Below are 23727 nucleotides of genomic sequence, written 5' to 3' on the forward strand. Positions count from 1 at the left end.
TAATAAGAAACAACTTGCTTTCTTGCTTGTACTGTCTCTCAGTGCTGTGTCTAGTCAAAATAAACGCCCTTAAGTTTAATAAAGTTTATCCCCAAGTAAATAATAACAGATTGCAGACTAAATATTTGAGCTGTTGACCTAAAATCATTCTGAATAGAGGTAGCACTCTGTTTTGCTTTCTGAAGCTTGGCTTACTTGATCCAATGTGGAATTTGCATAATACCCAGAATCATAAACTAGGAACAAGGTTGCATCTACATGAAACCTAGGTTGAAAATGGCTATTTTGTGGTTCAGTATGTTGTGCAAATATGCACCTATTTGCTGGTCCCTAAAGATTGAACAAAATATTAACAATATGTATGTTTGTTGCAAAAAGATTGCTAGAATTTAAAACTTGAAATTTAAAAAGATTCGTCCCTATGGTGGGAGAAATCCTTGCGCTATATCCTTACTTCAGTGCTCTAGTCTCAACAATGAGATACCAATTTTCTTTTACTAATTTTTTTTCCAGTGCAAAGTCTACCATTGCATTATTAAACCAGCTACATGAATTGACTCAGTATCTCTATTTGCATAGTAAATTAAGCCAAAAACTGATCAAATGGATTGGATTTGCATATGCTAGCTCACTCCTTTGAACTACAATTACAAAATCTACTACCAAAAGCAAACCTACCCAGGTTTCTTGTACAAATAAATTAGTTATAACTTACGTGGCTCCGTATATTGAATGAATCTTTCTTTCATATTTAACAGATGCAAGCCTGGCAAACAACTTTCATGCTATGATTAAACAAGTTTGCCCCCAAAGTATTATCTGGAAACTTGAACTCTAGGTTCTTCTAACATGGTAGTTTCTGATCTATTATTTAACCAAGTACTTGGTTAAATACTAGATTTTGGGCCCTGCTGATTGGAAAGTTGGTTTTGCCAATAAAAAAAAGGAGGAAGAATCTATAGAATGCCATAGAAGGCATATTTGCTCAACATGTTTGCACAGTTTTGTGGTTTGTTGTTGTCTTAGAGATTATACTTCAAATGGATGCTTTTCATGCAGCATGCAAAAAAAAAAAAAAAAAAAAGGAAGACAGGAATATTCTCCTGAGGACCTAGGCATTACACTTAACAGTGTTCATAATAGCATCTGGTCAATCTTTTAAATAGTATGTTTTCCACCAAACCCTTGCTACCAGGTTTACACTAAATGATATAGTATTGTTTAATTGTAGCTTAGAATATTATGTGAAACCATCCATTGTGTTTTGTAAATGTTGTGAATTTATGGTGAGTTGTGTGAAACCAGCCACCATAATTAATTTAATAAATCACAATTAAACAAAACCACAACTTAGTCCAATGTGTATACTCAGCTTTGAATAATAATAGCAATAGCACTTAGACTTATATACATACCGCTTTATAATGCTCTCTAAGTGTTTTACGAGTCAGCACATTGCCTCCAATAATCTGGATCCACATTTAACCAACCTTGGAAGGATAGGAGGCTGAGTCAACCTTAAGCTGGTCAGGATCGAACTCCTGGCGGTGAGCAAAGTCAACCTGCAATACTGCATTCTAGCCACAGTGCAACTATGATTATGGCTATTGATGTAAAGTACCCGCTTTACCAGAATTAACCAGCAATATCATTCAGTTTGGTTCTGGACAGTATTATTTAGAAAATGTGGTTGCAATGCAGAACTGCTTCACAGGAAGACTGGCCTTCTACTGTGCCACTGGTTCAGTTTGTTGCACTGTTCTTATTACTGTTACCTCAGGGCAGCTATGTATTTACATGATTTTTTTAAAATAAATTCTTATTTTTAAGATTTGCTTGGCTGAAATCAATAACTAAACTGAGGCTTGTGCTTTGCACACAAAACATACACCATTCTCTTCAGTTGGCAGATGGCAGTATTGCACCTCCAATTATGAGGAAATAGCAGATGTGGCAGGAAATACCTATGCCAAGTAAGGGAACAACTGTCTTAAAAAAAGAAATGACACTTGATTGCTTCTTATTAATGAGCCTTGACAATGCAGGAATTTTGTGCAAGCATATTTCACTTCTTAACAGGAGAACAGGAGTTCTGCTGCAATAGACTCTGATAAAGGCTGATAAATTGAACATCTGTTCCTCACACTAGTCCAACAAGATGATTTTGAGAAGCCCACAAGCAGTCAGGGTCTACATGAAGGATGATATATTTGGATTTTGAGTGTTCTTATGTTGCCTCAAGGCCTCAAAAAGAGAGAGCTCCTGCAGATTTAAGGAAACCTAAAACATTGCATAATTTTACAAAATGCATGTGGAGACTTATAAAGAATTCCACAAAGAAACCACTTTTAAAACAGCTTAGCAGTTCACAGGCTATTGACTAATTCTTAGGGGAAAAACAGAAAGCTGATGTTCTGTCCTGACTCTAGAGTATAAAATGCTTCCAGAGTGGATAACAAGACACTAAAAACAAGACTGAATAATAACAGATGGGTAATGCTGAGTTAATCAATATCAAATAAATAAATAAGAGAGAACTAAACACAGTAGCTTAAAAGGTCTAAAAAATTACAGACGTTTTTTTTAAAAAAGAGATTTAGATAACATGGAAGAATAAAGCCAGCAAACAAAAAGACCACAGGTCAATTGCAAGAAACCTATTATTAAAGCAGCTGAAGCTGCTTTTTGCAATCTGTTTGATAGATGTATTTCACACGATATTTGTTATTGGCTAGGAATCAAGGTTGCTGAAGCACAATATATCTGGAGGGTGATGTGTTAAGTAGCTACACAAGCTGTTTCAAGGCAACTCTCAGATGAGTGTTGCATCCAAATTCTTTGACAAAATTAGATTAGTTATTACATTTATATTGTGTCTTTTAGTACTTTCTCCAAGTTTATCACCATCTTGTAGTACTTTCTCCAAGTTTATCACCATACCAATATAGTCCTGTGAATTTAATCTTGGGGTGAGAGAGAGTGACTGGCCCAATGTTACCAAATGAGCTTTCATGGCTGAGCACAGACTTGAATCTGGATCTCCTCAATCTTTATCCAATACTTTAACTATTATACATGTTGAAGCTATAGGATTCATCATACTATATTCATCCAAATGCTATCAGTAAAAATGGAATGCCTAGCTTCCTCTAGTTTCTTCCTCCGTAAGAACTCTATTATTTCAATTCTTGTATCCTCCACTGGCTGACCTTGGGCCAGTCACTGACTCTCAGCCCTACCTAGTGGCTGAAAACCTTGCTAAGTAAACTATAAGATTGGTTTAGTCTATTCAGAGTGATTTTGTTTTTATTGTTTTGAAATCAGGGTGCTTTTTCTGTTGCATTCATGGCCACAATCCTTATTAAAATATTTTTGATTAATTTGTTGAATCAGATTTCATAGAGTGGCTTGTAGTTTAGAACATGTACAAGCACACACAAGATAATCCTGTCCTTAGGGTTTAGTCTAAGAAGAAAGGGGAAAAAAAAGCAGAAAGTACATTCTGGCAGAAGTTCTGTACACAGTACACAAGCCTTATAAACACTAGAGTACACCAGAAGAGGAGGCCAAAGGAGCTGGTCTTTCAGAAGAGCAGGTGGGTTTGATCTGCTTCAGTCCTATATCTCCCTCTGGTAGCAGCGAGATGACAACCCAGATTTGACTTTGGATCACTTCACCTAGGCTGTGATGAAACAAGGCTTCTGTTCCTGCCTTGAAAATGACTGCAGGTCAGTCAAAAACTTGCACCAGAAAACAATGTGTAACTGGAATTTATTATCACGAGAAGTGTTAAAGTATTTTAGCATACTTTAAAACAGGAACTGATACATTCACAGAAAAAATATGATCCATTAAAGTACATCAGTGATGCTCTTCAGGACATCACCCATGCCATTTCACTTACAAAAAATATAACAAAAGTGTTGCATCTCACTCAACAGCCACAGTGTACTGAAAGCTACTTTTAATGCTTGGCATATCCAATCAGGACATGGAACAACTCCTAGCAATCTTTCCTTGTTGCCATTAACCATAGTACAAATGTCTGGGCAAGCTTCTCCCCCCCATGTTTTTTTATAGCATTGCTGTCTAAGAGAGATTATCTTTTATTACTGTGGCTTTAGTGTTTTCCCCTCATTTCAACACAGCTTTTGCTGTGGATAAAGTTTGATACACTTCATTGACCATTCTATGCAGCACGTGACTCCCTATGGCAGAGGTCTTCAAGGCATGCTGGTTGAGGAATTCTGGGAATTGAAGTCCACAAGTCATAAAAGGGACAAGTTTGAAGACCCCTGCCCTATAGGGTGACTGGCTCAGTACCTATTGGTCACTTTAAGCCTGCAGGCATACCTCTTTCCCTCTGGGCCCCTAAGCTTTCAGGTGTGGGCTGACTCCCTATATTGCCAGAGCTCCAAGTTGGTTTTAGAAGTTTGGTTTTGAAAGAGGAACCAACCCAGGTACCAGGCAGCCTCCCCCATTATCAGTCAGGTGAAAGAGGGAGATCCACCTTTCTGCATTTCCCCAAATCTCTAACCCCAGGGATTGGGAGGGGAGCAGATGAAGAAAGGAAGAGCCTTTCTTTAACCACTAGGTACCACAAGTGCATGAAGAATGAGTTGTGATATGGCTAAATCAGTGAGCAGGGTTTAGCCCTTTAAATGTCCCCTCCTTGGGTAGTTGTACTGTGATTGGAGAGTGATATTCCCTCCAGCTGATGTTGAGAAGGGTGAAAGGCAGTAAGCTCACCTTCTCTTTTTTCCTTCATGTGTCTGGCATATTGGAAATGAACCCTAGCCCTAAGTCAGGGATAAGGCTGTTCAGATCAGAAATGGGGACAACAAAATTAGTGCTTTTTTAGTTCCCGCTGTCTCAGGAGAAAAATTTAACACTCCAGAAGAATTACAAAATTTCCAAAATTTACAGAAATTTTCTCCCCAAATTTCTGCTAATTTATGGCTTTCAGGAAGGGGCAACAGGTGAGGTTTCCAACCTTTGTATTAAGAAATGCTGGGAATTGTAGTTCAGCAAAATTGCACTTGTGGGTGTTGACAACTCCAAAACAATTAGGTTTGGACTAGCGTGCTAAGGCTGCCAAAATCCCGATGCACTGGGTGGCAGTAAAGGGGGATAGACAATGTCAGCTTTTCTCTGACAACATTTAATTCAGATTCCCAACCTCCCAGGAAAACCACAGCCATGTGGCCTGCTCTTGTCTGGCTGAGTTGACATGACACATTGAACCATGAATGCTCTCTATCAGCTGCGTTCCCACAACAAACTAATCTAAATAGTGGTTGGCCAGGTGAAGCTTTCCCAACGGAGACAAAGGTGCACCTGTGTAGTTCTTGGGCCATTTGTTTTAAAAACAGTACTGCTCTCCAAATTGATCTATGCCTAGAAGCAACATGTCATACTCTTGTTGAGAGCTATGGCGCTTTATATCTAGGGCAGGATTCCAAAAAAATATCCCGGGCAACAACCCATCTTGGAGAGTCGTCGCTCGGATCAATGCACTCGGCGTATGTTCAAAGATTTTAATTCGCATAAAGGAAGGAGATAATTTGATACTGCCGACCTATTCTAGAGTCTTTCTCTCGTCGTCCTCCCCCCCACCCGTAATGTACTTAGTGTTTGTCTATTGTTATTTCATTGGATTCTCACATCAGGGATCCTCCCTTGCCGAATCCCGCTCTACTTTTCCCGCAAAGTTCTTCGCTATTCGTGAAACGGTCGGACTTCGGCCACTCGTGGCTGGGCAACCGCCGGGGGGCGCGCGAGGACGAACGTTGGGAGCCCCGGCGGCGGCTTAAGCGGTCCATGGAGCCGCCGGTGGAGGCCGGAGGCTCCGCGAGAGAAAGAGAAAGGGAGAGGAGGGAGCGAGAAGCGATGGCTTACGGCAACCCTGTGGTGAGGGTGAAAGAAGTGTGTGTGGGGGGAATTGGCGAAGGAAAAAAAAAAAGGATTGAAAGCCAGCCCAGGTTAAGCCCACCCTCTCGCCTAGAGTAGGAGGGGATGTTCAGTGCAGAGGAAGGCTGTGTTGACATCCATTTTCTGGATGAACATAAATACATGGACTGACTGACTAGGTTTGTAGCTAATCTGTCCCAACTAAGATTAATAGTAAACTGAGCATACTAGCAAATATATCTGGTGTCCTTTATCTGGCTTCAGTAGGTGAAGGGGGGGGAACCCACCTTGCTGAAGAGGTCTTTGAACAGATTAAATAAAGCAGGATGATGAGACACAGCCCAGCTGGTTTTAGAAGGCTGTGAAAGGGGATAGATAGGCTATAAGCAACAGTTGTTCAGACTTGGGCAGTTGGCCTCTAAATTCCTATTCACATTGTAAGATAAGGTGACTATAAGTAATAGTGGCTGCCTGTGAAGTTCCCTTGAATAGGATAAAAAGCTGGATTAGATTTGATTCACCAAGGGCTCCTACTCTGAGTAATCTGTCTTCCACATAATGATGCTGCAGGTGGCCTGCATCTTCTTCCACTCGGAAGAAAATCAGTCCCACCTATCACTTGGAAGTAGTTTGGGAATAAATGTAGGTTGAGTTTGAAACAATATCCCTGAAAAAATATTATAAGATAATCCTCTTTGAGTTAGTCTGAAGGGTAGCCATCTACTTCATTTGCTAGGTTAGACTGCCAGTAATTCTTTAGTTGACAAGAAATGTGTCTGAAAGTCAAACAGGAAGAATAATATTTAATGTAATTTACTTTGTTTTGAGCATTAAAGAATTTCATGCCACATATTTTCACTAATTATAACAAATTATGTTGAATCATAATAATTTACCTTTGAACACCTCACAATTTAGTGCTGAATTCAAATTTGAAATTTTCAGCTGGTACTTCTGACCTTCAGAGTATCACAGTTCCAAAATAAAATGAAACAGGTATCTGAAATGTTTTGTTTTTTGATTCAGTAAATCTAGAGTTCAGACATAGACCTGCTGTTCACAAAAATGCTCATTGTTTCTTTAAAAGGTCATCTGCTTCAAATTACTTGTTTGAGGCTGTGTGTATATAATTTAGTGCCTGCTTTGTATTTCTGTTCACCCAAATAATAAATGATAAAAAACCCAGAAGAAATCTAGTTGGAAAGCTTTTGTTAACAGAAGGACTGCTTTATAGTGAGTACTTAAAAGAATTAAACTAAGCCCATGCTTAAATTAATTTGGTATCTTTCACAATGACTCTGATCTAATTTGAATATAGTTTGGATCTGAATGCAAAACAGAATCAGTTCAGATTTGCACTGCATTTCAGAACAGATTTTAAAAACTGCAATACATTTAAGATTATAAAATGCCAGCATTTATTTATTGTGACATTAATATGCAATTCATCCCATTAAAAAAAAAACATTTACTGCCTAGTGTAAAAAGCCTAAGATTCTGTTAGCTTAGGAGCCAGGGCAGATATCAAAGAGAGTGTGTATATAAATGAGCATGGATAAAATATTTGTGTGCATTTATGAAAACATTATAGAAAGAAAAGGTTGGTAAAAGAGTATTTTGCCAACTCTCAAGAGTCTCTGTTTCTTGGTCAGAAAAGAAGCTACTGAACATTTCCTTATCCCTTTTCTTCCTGCTGTTTGCTCTCTCAGTGAGGGCTACTGAACAACAAGGAGATTAAAGAATTACTGGTAAAAGTTCCTGGCTGGCACCTAACATGCTGATTTTGATAAAGTGATCAGCATCTTTAAAAGAAAGGTGATTGTTGCTCATCCTCTAATTTTGGATAATGCAATTAGTTAAACTTTTTAAAAAACATTTTTAAAAAGGAAAAATAAAGGATTTTCTTTTTACTTAAAATTTTAAGGAGGGTGTGGCCTTTGTTGACACGATGAACAACATATTGTACAATAAGGCCAGGTAGAATATTTAAGACTTCAGCCTTTGCATGATTCAGCTTGCTTCCTCTTTTTCTGAGTGAGTTGCACTAGCAATCCAACATTTGCACTGGTATCTTTTGAGGACAATTACATGACTGTTAACTGTTCTTTCTTCTCTTGTTATGTACCATCACAATTGGGGATATAGGTAGGAAATCTGGGACCTGGATTTTAATAGTCTTTTATGGAACTTTTCTTTACATGTCCATATGCCTTCTTTGGGACTAGGCATGCATGTGCTCATAATTTTTGGGATAATTATGCATTCTACAGGAAAGGAGTAACAAATATGAAACCAAAAAAGAATTAAAGGCCTGAGATTTAAAAAAAAGAAGCATACTAAAACAATTTATACACAGCACCATTCACTTTCAGTAAGTTTTTATCCTTGCAAATCCTCTTTGCTTCTCCTTTTCTCTAGACTTATTTACATCCCCTTAATTTTATTTTTTGTTTTTGAAAGTCAGTCTTCAATATCTGTATAAATTCTATATATAAACCAAATCACCCAATGTGCATTTTTTGTGCTGGTTACTGAATTTTTATATTCAATCTCCAGTCAGCATCCATTTATTCTTGACCAATTTATTCTTAACAAAAGACAAAATTCTGAGATTCAATGTTTCTGCACCCAGTAATACAGCTTTAGATGTATTATCTGAATGGAATATAGAACCCCAAAGCAGCTCATCTCTTTCTGCAATTTATATGTTGTGCAGCCTAAATTCTACAAGTCGGTCATTGATGATGTGATTGAAGGAGTCCGAGATGTTTTTGTGGAAGAAGGTGTAGATGAACAAATTCTGAAGGAGCTCAAGCGGGTTTGTTATAACTCCATTTCTCCAACCTATCTTATTTTTTAATCATTTCTAGTTGGTAATAAGTAGATCAAATGCCCGTTTTTGATAGATGTGCCCAATTTTTCAATTGCCACTGGTTTTGTCCATATTGAACAATTGAAAATGCTGCTCTGTATTATGGGATTTTGAGATGAGTCATATTTTTTCTAATAATGGAATGATGAAAACATTTCTCCAACAATATACATTTGAGATTATAAGCTTTGCAACCACCAAATAGATTCTGGGCTGAATTAATATTTTTTTTTTGTGCTATGTCTCATTTGCTATGTAAGTTCTTCTTTTAGCTGTTGAAATTCTACTGAAATTATTTAGAGAAAGAAGTTGCAATGGTTGGTGCCCATATTTCTTTGAAAAGTATAGGATTGTTGCCAACAAAGTTTAATTTCCTGCAGATACCAGAGAGAAATCAAAGGAGAATAAACATTTTGTAGTTGTTCCTCACAATTATTGACAAATATATCAGACGAGGTTGTGAGGGTTTGGATGGGGAGAAACCATCTCTGACTCAATCTGATCAAGACAGAATGACTGTGGGTGTTTAACTTGCCAAATCTTGGGTATTCCATTTCTGATCTTGGATGGGATAGCACTTCTCTTTCAGGGTTGCGATGCAGTCTGAAGGTCTTCCTGGGCTGGCAGCTCCTGTTTGAAGAACAGGTGTCAGCTGTGGCCAGGAAGGCCTTTACACAACTTCATCTGGTGCACCAACTGCACCTTTCTTAAATTGGGTGCCCTTCATCATTCATACCCTAGTGGTGTGACTACTGCAGTGTGCTGCTCTTGAAGGCCATTCAGAAGCTTCCACTGATCCAGAATGTGGTGAAATGAATAGTAATAGGAATGCCTTGGTATGCCCACATAGAGGTAATCTTCACTTAGCGACTGCCCTGTTTAACAAACTTTCAAAGTTAGTACAGTGTAAAAAAACCTTTGTGACCAATTCTCTTCAGGAAAGGCCTCTGCAGCTGAGAACAGAGCTCCAGTTTGATGTACGTGTTACTCCCCAGCCTCTGTTTCACCGGCAGAGGCCTTTTCATGAAGGCCTCTGCTGGTGAAATGGAGGCCAGGGGGGCAACACACGCATCAACACACCTCTGTTTTCGACTGCAGAGGCCTTTCCTGAAGAGAATTGGTCACAAAGGTTTTTTTACACTGTAGTAACTTTGAAAGTTTGTTAAACAGGGCAGTCATTAAGTGAAGATTACCTCTATGTGGGCATTCCAAGGCATTCCTATTACTATTTCCTGAAGGTCTCTGCCTGCGAAATGGAGGCCGGGGTCAATGTGGGTGAGTGGCAGCGAACGGCTGCAGAAGAGGTGGGCTGGCGGCGGCCACGTGGACTCCTGCTGGATGGGACTGTTGGTCCTCCACTGTGAGGCAAGATAGCGGAAAAAAAAGGACATCCCCGAAAATAATGCCTCTTTTGGAGGCAAAAAAATATATAAGACCAGATATTATTTTCGAGGAAACACGGTATAGCCATTTTACATGAAATAGAAAAAAAATGAATTTATGATTTATGGATTTGATGATTAGAAAAAAAGATATAAAAAGAAGGTTTTTTGTAAACATAGAATAAGAGGTAATTTTGTACAGTATTTATACTTGTGATTGCTGTAAAAAAAATCAGAAGCTACTTTCTATTTCTTTTTCATCCTCTCTTTTCATACTTTTTGTTTTTTCATTTTTTTCTTTTTTATTTCTTTTCTTCACTTTATATTGGTTATTGTTAATGTTTATCTCATTTTTAACATTCTCTATTCAAATTATATGAAAAAAGAAGAAAAATCACCACACCTAATGTGGATGAGCTTTTTTCATTTTATCTATGTGTTTTAAATTTTTTTCTTGCAGCGCTGGGAAATGAAAGTGATGCAGTCTAAAGCAACTGAAGGTTTCTTCCACCATAGTCATGTTTTGCCCCAGTTTACCCTGCATCTTCCATCCAGCTTCCAAGCCCTGCAGACTACAGGTTGATGACTGATTTCTTTCAGCAAAGATTGTCTTAGGAATCATTGCTCAGTATGAAAGCATGGACTTCAATTCAGCTCCTGCATCTTCGCTGTGGGATGAGCCGGAAGCGATAGAGAATAATTTGTCTTTTTCAGAGATACCTAACACAAAGTTCAACACCATTCTGTGTCTTTTATGGGAATCAAACTCACCTAATTGCCAACAATATGATGGAGATTTTTTTTTTTTTTTGGCCAGAGCTACCTTTGCCTTTAAGAAAATGTTTGAGCTTGGAGGGCTGCAGGGAATATGCCATTCCTGATTGAGGCGGGGGGGGGGGGGGAACGCTGAACATTTGGCCTTTCTATGTTTAGAGTCTTAAGGGTTATTTTATTTAAAAAGTGTGCATTAAGATAAGTAGGACATATTATTTGGAAAATTATTTCTTTTAAAGAAAAATTAAAAATGAAAAGCAAATTTGCCACTGAATTTCAGTGCAATGATTTTGACAAATGTGGTGCTGGAGGCCACATTTGACCTGCAGAATATGACCAGCTGATCTATTGTGTATTGCACAGAAATGTTCTTGTAGATATAAAAATATAGCCAGAACCTAATGGCAAAATAATTCAGTGAAGGTGTTTCCTTTTTCAACTCTAGTGTGACTCAGAATTGGCTGTATTTGCACATCAGATTAAGTCTGAATTTTGAAGACTTCCTTGCTTGCTACTTGTTTACTCCTGCTGACTCCTCCTGCCTGTGGAGTAGGCTAAACAAATCATAAACACTACCATGATATGGGAAACCAAAGAACTGACTTGTTCTCTTCCTAAGTTTTATAACAAAGCATAGTTACAATGAGTGGCCTCATTCTAATGTTGGTCAAGTGTTACAAATAAATGAATATTTTCTGGGCTTATTCTCATTTAACAATTAGTACAAATTCTAATGTCAGTCTCTCTTGTTTATAATGTATGTACCAAGGGTATACAAAATGTGAATTTTATACATTCCAGACCAGCTTTTTTATATGGGCAACCTCTAAACCTGTGTGGTTCAGTTCTCAGAATTATCAGTGGGCATTCATTTGAGATTAGCAGCAATTTAAATTTCGTTAATAGATAAATGTTGCTGGGGAATGATAAGGCTACAAATTCACATCAGAAGTACCCAAAGTAGAAAAGGCAATTCAAAAGAAATTCAATTGTTGAATGATGTTTAATCTTTTATTTAAATAATATTTCTTTAGGTGTTACTGCAAGCAGAGGAATGCATCAGTTCGCTAACTCTACAACACCAGCAGTAGCAGCTGAACTAGTATGTAACTTTGATATTTCCATATAATTTTAACATTTCAAAAAAGATGAAAATGTTAATTCAGCCATGAATGGCGAGGCAAGTATCTGTGCTTTGGGATGGAAAAATCCCTTCTGCCAAAAGTGGACAGAGTCCCAGGTAAGACATATGTAGTGCCCCAGGGGACTGGAAGCTGCTCTTGGAGACCTGATGCAGGCCACACAAGAGTTGTGGGGGTACTGCAGACACATGTCTTCACTCCAGGGAGTATTTTCAGCCCCAAAGTGGAGAGCCTTGTCCTCAGCACCCCCCAAATTCTATGTGGTCTCCGTAGGGCCTTCCAGGACTTCCCCCACTATCCTGAGACATCCTGCTGTCCTTACCTGGGAGATTGTCCACCTAACCATCTACAAGATCACTCAACAACCACAACTGTGAGTGCTGGGATTGTAGTTGTTGAGCAAAGTGGTCACATGACATCTTGCTTAACCACTGCTTTGCTCAACAACAACATTTGGTCTCAGTTGTAGCCATAAGTTGACATTACCTGCATAGCTTTAATATATTCCATATTTTTGAATAATTCGCATAGTCAAAGGCCTAGTTAAAATCAATCAAACAAAGTTAAAGCTCATTTTGGTATTTTCTTGCTCTGTTATTAATTGGTAATTATGTGATTTTGTTTTCCTCTGCCTTTCATTTCACATTCATTTGGTATTTCTCTTTTTATGTATGACTTTGTTTTTCATCATAAAAAATTAAGTGAAATGTTGCTTGCATAAGGATAATTGGTAATTATGCAGTATCTTGCATTCCTCATAGGTAAAGTTATACACTGATCACCAACATGTAGATCAAAGTTTCTTGCTCTACTGTATATTTGTTAGCATAAAACTTTGCCTTTTAACAGTTTGCACTTTAACACACTCCTGTAGATGGTTAGCAGAATTATTTTTCTGTGAAAAATGAAATTGTAAGAAAATATGGGTAGATTACAAATGAGACTCCCCATAAAACATTTTGAGTGTGGTGAAGCATTTGAACAAAATGCACAAACACAGAGATAGAGATATAGAGAGAAGAACTGGGTCACTGTCAAGAGAGCGTGACCATCACCGCCCCATGTGCATGACTGCCGATCGTGACTGAATACCACCGTGTTACGTGCCCTGTCAGGCAGAAGTGCCAGCTTGAGAGACCCCCTTGGGCTGGCAGCCATCTGAAGAGGAGGTCAAGAGGGCCCGAACTTAAGCGGTCCCTGCAGGGGTGGCGCTACAGTATATACCTATTTTCATTAATCTAAATACTATATGGGTTTATATAAGTGCACACACATGCAAACAGGATTGTATTGCAAAAAACATTCAAGGCAACTTCCATTAATTAAATATTTAGGTCTTCTAACTCCCTCACTGGAAGTCTTTGGGTAAAGGCTATAAAGCCATTTCTTAGATCTGCTTCTAGCTTTGGGTTTTTTAGACTGTAATTGGATGGTGCCTCCAATTCCATAATTCAGTAAAACAGTCTACCTAGATTAATTCAAGAAGAGACTGGACAGCCATTTGTCCAGAATAGAATAGGATGCACTGCATGAGCAGGGGGCTGGACCAGAAGGCCAACCCTATTATTCTATGTTCTATGTTTCTAAGATTCTTTGTTGGAGGAATAGAATCAATTCAATTTCCCTAAATTTCACTTTATAATCCTCAATTTCCAGTCAGCTCCTCTAAAAGATTGAAGCATGTTCAAGTAACTATGCTCAAGGAAAAAAAAAATCCTCCTTAATGGAGATAGAATTCAAAATCTGACGTTTCTTAAATGACAGGGTATTTTTGGAGATCTGTAAAGGAAAAGAAAAAAAAAGTGTTTTTCACAGAGACATAGCCAGAATGTAGAAATGCAGAATTAAATATTGTTTGGCATTTCATATTAGAGGAACCTCTTCTTGCATGTTGAAACTCCTGGGCGGTTCTAGTTCTTATAGTGACAAGAAAAAGAACTTCAAAATAGGTAGGAAGTCTATACAAAACCAAAGAAGAACTGAACATGATTTCCTGCCACATGAGATAAGGTTTTGATGCCCTATTTCGTATTACTTTGGAAAATAAAGTTGCGTAATTTATGTTAATAAAATAGAACATGGGCTGCTCTGATCTAGGATACTACAACTTTGGACATAGTAACTGAGTGATTTTTCCTGATAAGCTTTCTTTTATTTAGGAGTCTTCCCAGTCTAGTGGGGCCATCTTTTCTCTGGCTTCTGGCCTTACCTATCCTATTCAAATGCCTCCTGGTGTGACTCTTCAGACAGCATCTGGTAAGAGTTAATGGTGTAGCCTTCATCAGTGTTTCTCTGCCTCAGGATTTTTAAGACAGGTGGAATTGCTTGCTGGGGTAATTCTGGGTGTTGAAATCCACCCATCTTAAAGCTCCTGAGGTTGAGAAACACTGGCCTTGAGCATAATTTATGTAGTAAGCAAAATAATAACAACAACAACAACAACAACAACAACAATAATGACAAATGCATACAAAGTCAAAATTGAGAAGACAGCAACAGACAGTAAGTGCCGCCTATGCAAAGAAGCTGAAGAAACAGTGGACCGCCTGGTAAGCTGCTGTAAGAAGATCGCACAGACTGACTACAAGCAGCAGCATGACAAAGTAGCAACAATGGTGCATTGGAAGATCTGCAAGAAATATCATTTGCCTGTAAGCAAAAACTGGTGGGATCATAAAATAGAGAAAGTCATAGAAAATGATAAAGTTAAACTGCTCTGGAACTTCAGAATTTAAACAGACAAGCACCAGCAACATAACACTCCAGACTTAACAATTGTCGATAAGAAAGACAAAAAAGTCTGGAGAGTGGACGTGGCAGTGCCTGGAGACAGCAGAATAGACAAGAAAGAACTGGAGAAGATAACAAAATATAAAGACCTACAAATGGAAATAGAAAGACTGTGGCAAAGGCAAGCAAGGGTAGTAGCAATAGTAATAGGCTCCTTGGGTGCAATCCCAAAACAACTGGAGCACCACTTGAACACCATTGGCATTGACAAATTCGCCATTAGTCAATTGCAAAAGGCGGCCTTACTAGGAACTGCTTCCATCCTGCGACGATATCTGTAATACCATCTAACATCCACATCTGTCTATCGCAGGTCCTTGGTAAGGACTCGATAGGTAGACAAAAATGCCAAACCCAGTCTGAACATCTGGCTGTGATGATCAATAATAATATAAAAATATAAACTTACCAAGAAAAAGGAAAAACTGCAGTGTGGACAACTGTTTGTATAGGGGAGAAGTAATAACAATAATGATTTGATAGACTAATGCTGGTGCTGATACTTTAATTAAAGAAGCTTGCATACTGGAAAGAAATTCTGTCTTAGCCACTGTGAGTTTCCTACAGCTTTAAGTTCAAAAGCACAACATGAAGCAATAGATAAGGGGAGTGTATCCTGGCTTAGCAGAAAGGTAGCTTGGGTACTTTAAAGAGCATTTAAGGCAATGGAAAATCATATGTGAGCGCTTTCCCTAACATCCCTTTTGGATATTGTAAAATACTTCTCCAGTGCTAAGTTGGAGTGCTAGCTGTCCACCCACCCACCCTTGAGACAACAAGGCTGGTATGAAATTTGCTGTCCCTATTCTATTGCCTCTTTCCCCTCTTTGATTTCCCTCCAAGATAATGGACAACAAAGCCTAAAATATTTTATTGTGGCAGCGTAAGAATAAGGGAGACACAAATACTTTAATTAATATCAACAGAACTGAACACGAATTAAACCTTTTTCACATATTGCCTGAGGATGGGATGAAGGCAGTGTCATATCTGTGCTGTAATGTGCAAGTGGAGAAACGTTCTTAGAGTTCATGGTCATGCAGATTCTGAATTGCAGCTCATCTGTAGGGTGCCAACTGAGGAAGACTAATGTAAGAAACAAGGAAGGGAATATTTGTTGAAGAGGGAATGTACAATCTTTCACTTATCCAAAGATAGAGGGAGCATTCTTCTTTTCTTTCTCCTTCCTCTTTAGCCAAACTAAGAAATAATGTTTGTGGGCATGTAATTTGTGTAATATAATATAATTTGTATCGGCCTGAATCAGTCCACTGCAGGATGAAAGCTTCTTCACTAATTATAGGGCTGACTGAACAAGTGACTGGGCCAAAATTATCCAGTTGGCTACTATGTTGACATGTACTCTTTCTCACTGTATATGAAATGCAGCGATAATGATAACAGCCTTCCAATGCAAAGAGACTGGTCTGTGTACATTAGTGTTGCAATGGGAAAATAATAAGTGAGATGGGGAGTGCAGAAGGGGCAATGTGCATTTTTAGGAGTGTGATCTTTGTTCCATATTTGCCTTTAAAACATAAAAAATTCATATTAACTTTAGCGGAGGAGTGAGGGCAAACTTATTAGTTTGGAGGAGCACTTTTCTCCATCTCCCTGGAACCATCCCTGCTTGTATATTCTCTTCTGCTTCTTTACAGAGTTCTAACTGTTGATCGATAGTGGTTGGAGGGAGGTAAGATTTTGAGTGGCATATTTGTTCAGTCGTTCTCGCTTGCAGGATGGGTGGCCATATGCAGCAAATGGAATAAAACGAATACATACTAGACATTCAGGTTGGCTGCCAGAGAATTTCATTAGGCCAGGTGATTTCATTAGGGCTGTGAAACATTTCAGGTTCCATTCTAGAAAGTTGCTGGATTGTACCATTTCTGAAGGTGCCCTGTCTTTTCCTGAATTTGGGCAGCTGGCACATTATCTTGGAAAAAGATGTGCTATTTTAAAAAGTTGCAGGCAATTGGTATGTTTGCTGCCCTGCATGCTTTGAGCAGCCTTTATGGACTAAATGCGAAAATACTGCATAGTCCTAACATCCACAATGTCTGCTTTTTTCTTCTTGTAGGGCACTTGTATAAAGTCAATATGCCTGTGGTTGTCACTCAAACTACTGGTGGAGGAACTGCCATCCAGACTCCACTTCAACAAATATTCCAGCAAGTTGGGAAGCAATCCTTGGTGCCTCAGCCAGCCCCAGTCAATATTATACAGGCAAACACATCTTCTCTTCAAGAAATCAGCAATGGTAGCTTGCTGACCTCAAAACCTGCTGTGCCCCAGCATCTAAAGATGGGGGATAAAGACCTGCTTGGGGCTACTGCTGCCACACTAAAAGCCACCAGAAGTCAGGGGGAAGTTGCAATAGGGACTCTGGTAAGCCTGAAACCCTCAAGTTCTTTACAGACTCCCCAGATAGCCATTACAACTCTTCCTGTTGCAAAGTCATCTGGATTAGACAACCCCAGGTCCAGAGAAGCAAGAGAAGTCATTTCTTCTGGTGGGGGACAATTGTCTGTGAATCTTGAGCAGCCTCCGGACTCTGATGATATAATTGAGCTGATAATTATGGGCAATGACTTGGATGACACTGCCCTTCTCTCTGATGAAACCAGCCTCTCTCTTGTTGAAGAGGTAACTCTGCTGTTTTTTTAAAATGTTAAAATATTTTTAATATTGCTGCTTAAAAAGAGCTTATAGATATAATTTAAAAAATGTATTTATACACAGCTTGAATAGAAATGTAGAATGAGCTTCATCACAGAGTTGCTTTGCAGATGAGATAGACGGCATATATATTTACTAAATGAATAAAAATAAAATCATCCCACTTAAAAGCAATAGCAAAACACCTATTGATTTTACTAAAGTTGAACAGTCTTCACAGTTTTAATGTGTTGTGGGGCAGAAAGTATTGTATAATTTTAAAAAGATGTATCTCTTGACTGCGTGCTTTTCCATAGCCTTTCAAATCTTCACTTCTTTTTAGTTAGATACCAGTGTGCAAATGGAATCAGACCTGCTGGCCCAGAAAAATATTTCAAATGATCTTGAAGAAATCATTCAACTAGATGGGACAAGTGATCTTTCACCCAAAGCAGAAATAGAAAGTCCAAGAGATGGAGAAGATGAAGAGCTTGTTGGTATAATTGATGCTGAAGATTTAAAAGTCCTGGATGAGGAAGAAGAGGAAGGTGAAAATAGCACTTCAGACAATCAGTCTCTCAACAGTGCTAGTGATGCTGATGAATCCTCAGTTGATATTGTTGAGGAGGTAAAGCTTCCGAATGTTTACAATGATTTGCTTTCACTTTTGCAGCATAGTCTTAACTTGCATAAAGAAAACAGAATTACAGTGGACCTTTACAGCTGTCTAGTCCTTCACTGATGAATTACTAAATCCTTACCTCAGCTCTAAAGGCCTCTAATGAAGGTGTTTTTTTCCATTAATGAATAGGGCATCATTCTTAATAATAATCATTCGTATAATCTGAACCTGTTAGTTAAAAAAGAATGGGCAACCTGGAGCCATCAGATATTTTTGACTAAAATTTCTATGGTTCTTTGCCATTGACCATATTGGTTGGGTCTAATGGATGCTGAAGTTTCTCGATAGCAATAGAGCACTAGTTTGTCCTATTATCTGAGTGAAGCCCTTCAACTATTTGAACATAGCTATCAGATCACATCTTAAGAATCCATTCTGCAGATTAAATGCATATACTTTCTTCAAGCTTCCCTCCAAGGACTTGAGGAAAACATAGATCTCCCCATTCAAATCTGTGCTCACAATTGGATACACTTGTAGTGCAGGTACTGTACAGGTAGTCCTTGACTTACAACAGTTTGTTTAATGCCTATTCAAAGGTATAACAGCACTGAAAAAAGTGATTTATGACTATTTTTCAAACTTACAACCATTGGAGTATCCCCATAGTGATGTGATTAAAATTGAGATGCTTGGCAACTGATTCATATTTATGATGGTTACAGTGTCTTGGGGTCATGTTTTCAACTTTTGCGACCTTCTGACACGCATAGTCAATGGAGAAGCCAGATTCACTGAACAACTGTGTTACTAACTTAACAACTGCTGCGACTTAACAACTATGGCAAGAAAGATTGTAAAATGGGGCAAAACTAAGTGAGACATTAATTTTGGGCAACAGAAATTTTGGGCTCAATTGTGGTTGTAAGGTGAGGACTACCTGTATTACAATGATGGGAAATGTACATGTGTTGTTTATACATCATTTAACTTGAAGAGGTGATGTAAATTTGCAATGTTCACTTCTGGACAAGACACTTCTGGACAAGATACTTTTAAGCAAGCTTCAATTGAATAGTGAGTCCATTGCATGCTCTATTTTAGTTAGATTTGCAACTTCCTGGAAATAACTTGTTTCTTATTGCTTCTGGTAATTGTGTGTGCACAATTGTGTCCCTGCAAATCCCAAAGATGCTCCCTATCCTGAACAATTTTGCATTTTCTTTTTTAAAATATTGAGTATTGGTGCTGAAAAATATTTAATTAAAAATGTGCAAAAACCTGGTTAATAAAAATAAAGTGTGCAGAATTTACCTCCCAGAAGGCAAAAAGGGGAGTGGAGAAGTAATTGAGACAGGACATCTTTTGAGGGATAAAATTGAGGAAAGTGAACTGAATTATTAGCAGAAAAAGTAATTTGAAGTCATTTATTGCTAAACTCTCCATAATGTTCTTTTTTTATAGAAAGAATGCAGACAGCAACTCTTTTGAGGAAGCATATTTGTCTGGGAGCTCTATTTAGTATCTGTAAAGTTGAAACAATAGATACCTTAATAGCATTCAGTAATGTGCCATCAGGAAGGAGGAAGTTGCAACATAACTGCTATAGGTATACTACTGATGCATTTTCCCAAATTTTTACTTGAAAAGGCACAACAGAGCACCTGAGGAAGCAGTGTGCTTTGTTTGGCCCAAGGTAATTTTATAGAGGCTGGCAACATCTGCGATGCTCTCTGAGTTGTACCTTGCTTTGCAGACCCTGCATCAGATACAGAAGTGGACAAAAGAACTCTATGAATTTGTTTGGTCTTTGTTGTGGTGGCAGGAACCCTATATAATAGCTCTGCAATATATTATAATGAGGATTAGGTACAGCCTATTTTAATAAAATAGCTAAATGCTAGTCAAAACTTTTTAGGTTAAACTTCTGGGGTGTTTGTTTCTTTGCAGGATCCTTTAAATTCTGGTGATGATGTTAGTGAACAAGAAACACCTGATGTTTTTGACACTGATAATATAATTGTATGCCAATATGACAAGGTATGTTTAAGTACGGTATTTTTCTTTTAAAATGACCTCTGAGACTTCAAGTCAGCCTTCCTTAACATCAAATATGTCAGGAGTTCTTCTCCCATGAGACTGGAAATTTGAGAAGATACAGATATTGTAACATAATTCCATAGTGCCAGATTGGGGCAGGTCCCTAATACATTTATATTTTTAAGCATGTATTTAAAAATAGCTTGTGTTCTGGACCCAGAAATAATCAAATAACATGCTTGTTTTAATTCCCCTTTAATATGAACCCCCTCTTATATTTATATAATTGAATAGCATGCTTATTAGTCCCCATGCCCATGAGCTAGTGAAAGATTACGCAAAAAATAAGACAACAACCCTATGGTGAATGATGACCTCTTCAATCGTATGTTGTCTTTTTATGGAATTGTCTCATATGCTTGCTGAGGTTTCAGAAATCCACGCAAAAAGAATTAAACCTGAGCAGAACCATGTGGTTAAATGTTGATGTACTTTAAAAGAATTGGACCTTTGGATTCATTAAGAAAGCTAATCATTTGAGTGTGAATTTTTCCCATAATGTTACATAACTGGTGACCATGGCACGTGCCTTTAGACACATTGCATTTTTAATAATACAGGGGTGGGAGATAGTGAAACAATTAGATACGTGGAAAACAGATCTTGGCATAACGGAGATGAACAGGTGTTTGAACAGGTGTTGGTGCTTCATTTCTCTCTCTTCAGAGCTAGCAAGGCTTATTTCCAAAAGCTTGCTCAGGACAATTTCGATTAAGTGAGAGTGGGAAAGAGTAAAATCATAAAGGCCCAAGTGATGTTCAAACAAATCTATACACCTCACCGAGGTAAACAGATCTAACACTTTTCTCAGTTGTTCAGGAGATCATGAGAACAGTAGCTTGATGACTGTAAGAACGACATAAAGCATCTTTATGATGTGATGTGATTTCTCAGCACGTTTTCAAGGTCCTGTCGTGAAAATCATGCAAGTGCTGTCCCATATATTAGGAGAGAGACCAGCAAATTCAGGGAAACTGTAAGACTTGCCACCCAATGAAAAAGTTTTAGCATCATCAGGGATCTTGCTATCATTTGGGAAAGGGACAAAAATGGAGAACATATTAATAGAGTATCCCAGAAGGAATCATGACTGGAATTCTAACAGGAGGTTTCTTTCTGCAATGTTTTTCCTGCTTCTAAATTACTGTAAGGTTTTCATTATTAACTTGCCCTCCATGGTTTTGGTTCTAATATTAGGCTGGTATGTCAAGTAACTTTCTTTTTCATTACTTATAAAAGAAAGCATCTTTTCTTTTAGTGAACTTTCTAATCACCAGGATGCAATGCTTTCAAAGCCAGGACTGAGGGATCCGACCTTTTATGTTTCATTAGGTTCAGCGAAGTAAGAACAGATGGAAATTCTACTTGAAAGATGGTGTGATGTGCTTTGGGGGAAAGGACTACATTTTCTCCAAAGCCATTGGAGATGCAGAGTGGTGAAACTTACAGAAATATCTGCAGGATTTTTAAAAACTATTTTGTAAAATTCTGTAAGGAAATATTGAATTTTTTGTGTTCTGGAAATAATTCACATGAGGAAAGTATGTGACTCTATAAAAATCCAGTATTGACAATTACTGTGTGTTGATCAATCTCAGGTTAATCTGTATGAATCAGTAAATATATCTACTTGCTCCTTTCCTAGGTTGGTGCCCTCCAGATGATCTGACTGTCTGTCTGTCTGTCTGTTTCTCTCTCTCTCTCTCTCTCTCTTTCACACATGCACACACACACATGCACACACTCATACTCCCCTTATTCATTCCTCCAAATGCACATAAGTCACTCAGGTTGGTTTACAGCAATTGAAATCAATATAAAAAACTGAAAACATTTTGAAGAAAAAAATGGAAAACATATCCAGTAAATCCATAGTAAGCAAAGACAAGAAATAGCAACTTCTGAAATTGACATGATCTCTAGAGAGATGGCACATAAAAACACAAGAATACCCCTATTGCCAAGGCCAGTCTGAGGCAAGTATTTTGTTTCTTGCAGTGGCTCACCAGAGACTTTTGAAGTGCTATAAAAGGAGATGGACCTGCAATAGTGTGCTGATAACTATTTAACTATTAGCTCTTGCAGTTCCATTGCTCCATTGCTGCCAAGCTGACGATAGTGGGCTAAGTGTCTGGGCTCATCACTGAGTTCAACCGGCTTGCAAAATTCCCGAAAATGTTAGTCGGCTCTCACAAGCTGGTATAAACCAGCTTCACTACACCACTGCAGACGTATCTAATGTACCAATTAGTTTTGGAACTCTTGAGTCCAACAAGGCTGATCCTGGTCTCTATAGTCATCTTTCATTATTTACTCTTGAGGGTGGGACAGAGGATTGGTTACATTTATAGGTAAAATATATTTTTGTTTTAAAATACACTATTCCCCTCTGAAATGTAATATATACCGTATATAGCTATCTAAATGTGCATTTTTCATGCTTCCCTCATAAGCAGCATGAACAGTCTACTTTCAGATGGCATGGACCCTGAACTAAAATGATTGTCTGCTTAATTGCTGGGAGATAATTCTATGACGATCAATAATACCCAGCTTCATTTAGAGTAAAGTCATAACTTCCCCTCTGAAGACTTTTAAGTTGATAGCTGCCACCAGTTTTTGTGGTAAGCAAATTTCTTAAGAAGTACAAGGAAGAAAAGACCAATTGTCCTAGCAAGCTTTCAGTGTAAATGGTGATTGTGGATGCATCACAGAATAAATATAATTCTCTCCAGAAAAATATTGTTTTTTTATTTGGGGCATCAAATGATTTAGATAGGTCGGTGTGGGTAAATTAGTAGCATTTTTTAGTGTAGCTATAAATCTGGATTGTTTGGTACAAAGGTAAACCACTTACTTCATATTCCAAAATATTGAGGATCACTACTTCCCATATTTGAACAGTTAGACCCATAGACCAGATGGGATATCTCAGCAAATAGTAGCTCCTAGCTGACCTAGTCTTGGCTTGGAAGTTAAGCAAGATTAGGCCTGGTTACAACTAAGATGAAAGACCAATAGGGAACAGTTGAGCTCTAAGTGAATCTTTCTCAACCTTAGCAACTTTAAAATGTATGGAGTTCAGCTCCATCCAAGCAAAGCTCTCTCAGTCTTTCCCTTCCTCTTGACCAATTAACTCTTCCTCCATATGTTAGTTTTGCAATTCAGTCATTTATTCACTCTTTCTATATAAACAAACCATATCAATATATTCCTTTCATTTCTTGCACTCACTTTTGTATCCATGTTTCTTCAGCAATTTTAACAGGTATAGACTTCAAATTCCAGAATTCTCCAGCCAGTTACCAAGGTTGAGAAACACTATTCTAGAAAATGCAGTAAAAATTGCTAGTAGAGAAACACGAGAGAAGGAAGCAGGGGTGTCTGCAGGGCATGGTAAAAAAGACAGAGATTGTGGCCAAAATGATGAGATCAAGGCTCTGTGTCAAGGGGAGAGAGCATTTACCATAAAGTTGC

General features: G+C 38.2%; 1 protein-coding gene across 3 annotated transcripts; it reads left to right on the forward strand.

Moving 5' to 3' along the window:
- The first annotated feature begins 5057 nt into the window (after positions 1-5057).
- GTF2A1L (general transcription factor IIA subunit 1 like) lies at positions 5058-21824 on the forward strand. Of its 3 annotated transcripts, none has more exons than XM_039341432.1 (9): positions 5058-5910; positions 8627-8728; positions 10625-10742; positions 11973-12040; positions 14240-14336; positions 16951-17516; positions 17872-18156; positions 20101-20190; positions 21583-21824. In XM_039341432.1, the coding sequence occupies exons 1-9, from the start codon at positions 5821-5823 to the stop codon at positions 21688-21690; spliced, it is 1524 nt and encodes a 507-aa protein (XP_039197366.1). In that variant the 5' UTR covers positions 5058-5820; the 3' UTR covers positions 21691-21824. The 3 variants fall into 3 exon arrangements, with proteins under 3 accessions (XP_039197366.1, XP_039197368.1, XP_039197367.1); XM_039341434.1 differs by having other exon boundaries at positions 16951-17258; XM_039341433.1 differs by having other exon boundaries at positions 10625-10664.
- Positions 21825-23727: the final 1903 nt, after the last annotated feature.

This window comes from Crotalus tigris, unplaced genomic scaffold (genome assembly GCF_016545835.1).
Source record: "Crotalus tigris isolate CLP2741 ecotype Arizona unplaced genomic scaffold, ASM1654583v1 scf7180000017765.3138416, whole genome shotgun sequence".
Classification (NCBI taxonomy): domain Eukaryota; kingdom Metazoa; phylum Chordata; class Lepidosauria; order Squamata; family Viperidae; genus Crotalus; species Crotalus tigris.